The 6,257-nt window shown below is 36.8% G+C and overlaps 1 protein-coding gene across 1 annotated transcript; it reads right to left on the bottom strand.

The window, feature by feature from the left end:
* Positions 1 to 3,332: 3,332 nt before the first annotated feature.
* LOC142539070 (uncharacterized) lies at positions 3,333 to 5,178 on the bottom strand. Its single transcript, XM_075644364.1, is given in 6 exon segments — positions 3,333 to 3,757; positions 3,824 to 3,916; positions 4,053 to 4,258; positions 4,261 to 4,341; positions 4,834 to 5,001; positions 5,004 to 5,178. Coding segments are annotated over 6 exon segments (783 nt in total). The 5' UTR covers positions 5,143 to 5,178; the 3' UTR covers positions 3,333 to 3,661.
* Positions 5,179 to 6,257: the final 1,079 nt, after the last annotated feature.

The following is a 6,257-nucleotide window of genomic DNA, read 5'->3' as shown; positions in this document are numbered from 1 at the left end:
TATGACTCCTAATTGAACTAGGACACTTCCTGCTGTTCAACCATCACAACAAGACTCATCGTAGGACCCTAAGACATGTCCCAAACCATAGCCAAGACCCTGGTCCAGCCCCCGAATGAAACCTTAAGGCCGAACACCTACAACACTTCCATGAGACCCACTTCTGTACAGCAAAGTGTTTCTGCTTCCAGCCTTATATCCAGCCAACCAGCTCATGAACCAACACACCAAGACTCATCCTACGATCCTTAGAGACTGCCTAAACCACTGACTCAAGCCCTGGACTGACTCAGGCCCCCAAAACCAAACTCACAACACAAGTGCAAGAAGTGGCAGAGAATCCTACTTGACATGGGGTCTATGTTTCTGTCGCTAGGACCTAGCCACCCAACCCAGACCCAAAACCAGCCCCTTGTGCACCTTCATAGGACCCTAAGAACCTAACCTAGCCCAGCCCCAGGTCCCTGACCGAGCCCCTTAACCCTCTGCACAACCTGCTACAACCTGCGCCTTTCTTGATACCTCTCTCGGGTGGGAGTCCTAGCAAGCTAGGACTCCTTACCCAAACCCTGACTCGAGTCCTAGCGTGGCTAGGACTCTTCCTTTGACTCATACCTGACCCTAGCCCAGCTCTGGTCCAGCCAAAGCCAAGCCATGCATCACCTTTCCCTTAAACCGAACACACAGCCACAACAATAAACAATTTGGTTCCAGTTTGTTTCTATTTCTTGTGCAGCCTTTTGGGGTGTTCTAGGACCCCTTAAACTTGTGTAAAACATGACCCTAACACATTCTAATCATTGCAGCCTCTTTGACAACATAACAAACATGTTTTTGGATGAAAAATCAAGAGTTTATAACACATATATGCATAGTTACGAAAATATCAAGTTGTGTGCCTTGTTATTTTTCAAAACATGTTCCAATAAATATTATGATGTGATAGATGTTTGAAGGAAAGAAATATGACGTGCCTTTGCGTATTTAACGCACGATTATTCGTTGGCGATTGCGAAGAACGACCTTGGATTGCACTCCCTTGAAGCTTTTGAATTTTTCTTTCAAATCTAACTTGTGTGTGCCGTGTACTTGGAATGCAAAGGAAGAGTTTGAATTTTGTAAAAGAGGTGGGCGTGTGTTATGGGGAGGGTTTGGGGTGATTTAATATATTAAATACTAATTAAATCACTAAGGAGGGTAATTAGGTCCATTATGATTAATTAGAATATTAAAAATAATTTTGTTTAAATAAGTTTGTGAATTTATTAGCCGAGTTGCCAAAACGTTCGTATTTTTGTTGAAAAACCAACACCGATAAAATTTACGTCCAGGCGTGTAAAATCACCTAAAAACCCCTTATTTTCAAAAATATGAAAAAGCATCAACCGTATCTTTTTTTTTGAAGGGCATCAACCATATCTTAAATAATTTAAAACAATTATTTAATAAAAATATTTTCTATTTTTCAACCCTCGATCTCATTTCCTCGATCGCAACTCGAATAACCTTTAAAATACATTTTAATGCAATCATGTAAAAAAATATATTTTAACAGCCAATATGCACAACATAATTAATTCATGCAATTAAAACATTTTAATTAAAATACAAGAGAATTTAATAACTTGCGTGCATGTGGTAGGCGTGGACCTTAAAATTTTTGGGACGTTACGTATGCCATTAAGGAGATCCACTAGAGAGCGGAGAAATGCAAGGCTAGATGATTACATTTTGTTTCTTCAAGAACACGAGGCAGACATTGGACTGATGGAGGATGATCGTATTAACTTATGTCAAGCCATGGAAAGTTCTAGCTCTTAAAAGTGGAATGATTCCATGAATGAGGAGATAAAGTTTATGAAAGACAATGACGTATGGGATCTTGTCCCATTGCCTAAAAGTACGAAGCCCATTGGTTGCCAATGGATATTTAAAACCAAGAGGGATTCGAAAGGCAATGTGGAAAGATATAAGGTTCGTCTTGTCGCAAAAGAGTTTACACAGAAATAAGGTATTGATTATAAGGAGACTTTCTCTCCGGTTTCTTCGAAAGACTCTTTAAGGATTATAATGACTTTGGTGACGTATTTCGATCACTAGTAGAAAAATCGCTTTTTACTTCGCGTATTCAATGAAGTCATAAGGTAGTTAAGTGCCGAAGTATATGGACGTGAAGTAATAGATGTACCTTTTACTTCGCATAATAACCGAAGTTGTATGATTGAAAATACTGAAGTCTTTGGCCGGTTTTCGAAGGAAAACCGGTCCAGAATTGGACCGGTGCCGAAGTAAGAAATGTGTTTTACTTTCATCGATTATTGTAAGTAATGAAGTAATATATTATATATATCTTCGTCTTAATTATTATTTAGCGAAGTAGTTTATAATATTTTACTTCATAATTTACATTGAGTGACGAAGTAATTCATCTGAAAGACTTCGTAGTTACGTATTTTGGTGAGGTAATAGTCACAAATAACTTCACAATTTATCCTATTTGTTGAAGTAAATATAATTTATAACTTCAGCATTTATCCTATTTGTTGAAGTGTTTTATATTATGTTACTTCACAATTTGCAAATAACAACGAAGTAATTTACCTGTTACACTTCATTATTTTTTATTTTGATGAAGTAATTGTTAAAGAAAGACTTCGCAATATATGACTTAATACACTAATATAATTAAATTCATAAATTATCCATCAAAAAATGATGAATATCCACGAATCCACAATTACATAGTCATCAATCCACAAATAACACAAAAATGTATCAACAAAACCAAAAGTATATTCAAAAATCCACAATGACAAACAAAATATTTATCCCAACATACACCATCCATTTAAGCACCTACATAGGAGTAAACAAATCCACTCCATTCATTTCTGACCTCGTCATATTGAGATTGTGTGTAATATTGGTTCTTGATGCATCCTGGAAACTGAAATTTGAAAAAGAAAATACATTAGATTCTCCTTTTTTTATCACTAATATAAAATATATCACAATGACAACAATTCATCTCAATCAATTATCTCAACAATAAAACAGCAAAATCTGATCTCCACCCAAGGATCATTTTTGCACAAGATTGACTCCATATCAACCATGCCGTAGAGGTAGACAGATGTGGCAAAGATATCTGCAATCCTCTACATGTACAAGTGGCAAATATGGAAGGCACACAAACAAACATACACAGTTGCATAACACATTGTTAACACTTCAAAAAAATTAAGGGTGAAACAAATTTAACAAGTTAAAACTTCATATGAGGAAACTAACACAAGTTATGATACATCACTAAGAATAAACATGTAAATTAATATCATGTTAATAACTTGTCAAGTTTAAATGACAGTGAACAAAAAGCATAAAAGATAAGTGTAGTCATATGTAACCATTTAACAAACCTCGCTGATTACTTCATTAACCAACTATTTAGCAGCCTCAATCTGTTCACTAGTGCCATCAATCTGTACGGTCCTTTCTTTGGATGTATCACCAGGTGGCAAGTGGAGAGGTATAACTTGAAATATTTGGTAACAGGCAACACTCACGGCACCAGAAAAAAATCAAAACACAGATACAATATCAGGATTTTCAGAAAACCAGAAGTAGCAGCTCTATCAGATATTCAAACCACATAATAGCATTATAAACCAAAAGGAAAACCAACCTGAATGCGAGTGCCAATCCTTGTTTGCATGTTCTTAATGGTTTCACCTCCTTTGCCAATAACAAGACCAACCTAAAAACTGCCATTGACCCTAATTAAATGAGTAAAAATAACATAAAAAAAAAGCATCATCGTTACCTTGTTGTTGGGAACCATAAACACGTATGGATCAGTTCCTGATTGTTGCCCAGTCATTCTTCGAGAAACAACACCAGAACCACCTGCTTCAGCCTGTTCAAGCAAATGTTAGCCATAGTGATGTGGCAAGAGAATATTAAGCAAAACAAATGCCAGCTTAGTAAAAATAAAAATATTTCATCAGTTTAATCCAAAAATTAGCAGTCGAATTGTTTTGAACTACACGAACCTCAGAAAGAACATCATTAATCAACTGCTCAGCCTTGGCTACCTGGTCAGGAGTACCCATGAGCTCAACACCTCTTGAAACAGAATTTGGATCGGCATCCATGTCTCTGGTCACCTGAATCTTGGCACCAGACTGAAGCTGAAGGTATTTAATGGTCTCCCCGCCTTTTCCAATAATCACACCTACCCTTCCATTTGGTATCTCATTTTCTTGCTTGGACCTGGATAACCATAGGATGCACCTGTTTGTGGACCACTCAGACCCATGCCCATAGGCTTCTGAACAAAACCTACATTCAAACCAAATGACATCAGGGTGCAAGCCCTGTAATCTGATCCTCACGTATGGCATCGCATGCATACTTGAACATATACGTATAAACTAAAGTAAGACTAAAAGTAATATTAATCAATGCATAAATTATAAACCAAGTAGCAAAAGATCCAAGCCAGGTAAAAACTATATTCTCGGAGACCAAGAAACGTAAGCTCATATCAAAGCAATACGAGATTGAACAGTTGAGTATAAACTCATCGATACATTAAACTCGAGTTTATTAAGCACAAGAATAGAAGATCACCACGTAATCCGAGCACGAAGCTCGTGTTAAAACATTGGATACCAAAGATGAGACGATGTGTGAACACAAAATGGTACTAAAGCAAGTAACGGATCAATTAAGTAGAAATCGAATGAGAATCACGTAATGGAAGTGACAATGAAAACGAAAACGAAAACTGAAAACGAAAACGTAAAAACTAGTTAAAGAGAAAACCGTCACCTGCATCAGTTAATTCAAATCCCCCACCCCCAGCTCCGTTTTCAACTCTCGCTCTTTTCATCGGATCCACGTTATTCAAAAGCCTAGCGGCGATTTCTTGAGCCTTCTGTTTCGCCAACTCGATCTCGCTCATAGGAGGCGAAACGCTGTTATAAGATGTAGGGGGGCGGATGAGTCCGGGCCTGACGAAAACCCCGTAGCCCTACGCGGTGCGGGTGAAGTCAAAGTCTGGTGATCTTCGTACTTGCGCTTGTTCGATTCTCCACCGGCTAACGAATAGTGCACATCATCCGCCATTTGAGTAGACATGGAGGAGCAAAAACCCTAGACGGCAAATGGAGAGGAATAGATAGTGATTAGTACTGTGTGTGGACATATTTTCAATTAAACTTATCGGTTCATCTTTTTACTTCAGTATGAACTTATTTTCCTTATTTTTTACTTCATCAACATTGATATGCCGAAGTAAAATATAATAAAAAAATACAGTGAATCCCGTGTTTTTAAACATCCGAAGTAAAATATATTATTTTACTTCGCTTGTGTTATTACTGAAGTTATTGGTAATGTATTACTTCGTAATTTATTATTGCCGAAGTAACGCCTGCCGAAGTAAAATCCGATTTTTCTACTATTGGATCTTGAGCATCATCACATAGATGTAAAGACTGCGTTTCTAAATGGTGATGTTGATGAAAAGATTTATATGGTGCAACCAAAAAGTTTTGTGTCCAAAGACACAAATAATATGGTTTGCAAATTAAAGCAATCCATCTATGGGCTCAAGCAGGAATCTCTACGATGTTATTTCAAATTTCATCAAGTGATCATCTTGTTTGGTTTTGAGATGAATTTGGTCGATGTTTGTGTGTACCATAAGTTCAGTGGGAGTAAGCTGTTAACTTAATTTAATTGTGGTAATGAGAGTCAAAACCAGTAGGCCGTAATAGCTAAATCAAAAGACAGTATGGAAAATAGAAATTCTCGTATCGCTTAAACAAAAGCAGTACTTTTCGAGTACTAAACGACTTATAAAAAGCAGAACATAGCTTAAGAAGCAGAACATTAGCTTAAACAGAAGCAAGTTAACGTCTTTCGTTTGAATGATACAAGTCTTAAATGTTACCGTTACTTTACCTAGTACTAGTATTAATTGCACCATTAATGATGTACGAAGTCATTTAATACACCTTACTAGTTTTAGTATGAAACAAAGACTGATTACTTTGAAGCTTTTTGCAGGACCCTTTTTAGGTGATAAAGCTGATTCTCTCAGAAGTCAAAAGAGCCGTTTTTTATTATAGACGTTGGATTCAAAGCTTTCTATATATAAGGATCAATCCCATATAGAGAACAACGATAATTATTTTTCAAGGAATACATTATCTATCCAATGTTATTTTGAGCAAACCGCGAACTAATCG

Source organism: Primulina tabacum, chromosome 3 (genome assembly GCF_025594145.1).
Source record: "Primulina tabacum isolate GXHZ01 chromosome 3, ASM2559414v2, whole genome shotgun sequence".
NCBI classification, from domain to species: domain Eukaryota; kingdom Viridiplantae; phylum Streptophyta; class Magnoliopsida; order Lamiales; family Gesneriaceae; genus Primulina; species Primulina tabacum.
Note: the sequence above shows the minus strand (reverse complement) of the source record. Positions and strands in the feature narration are given on the sequence as shown.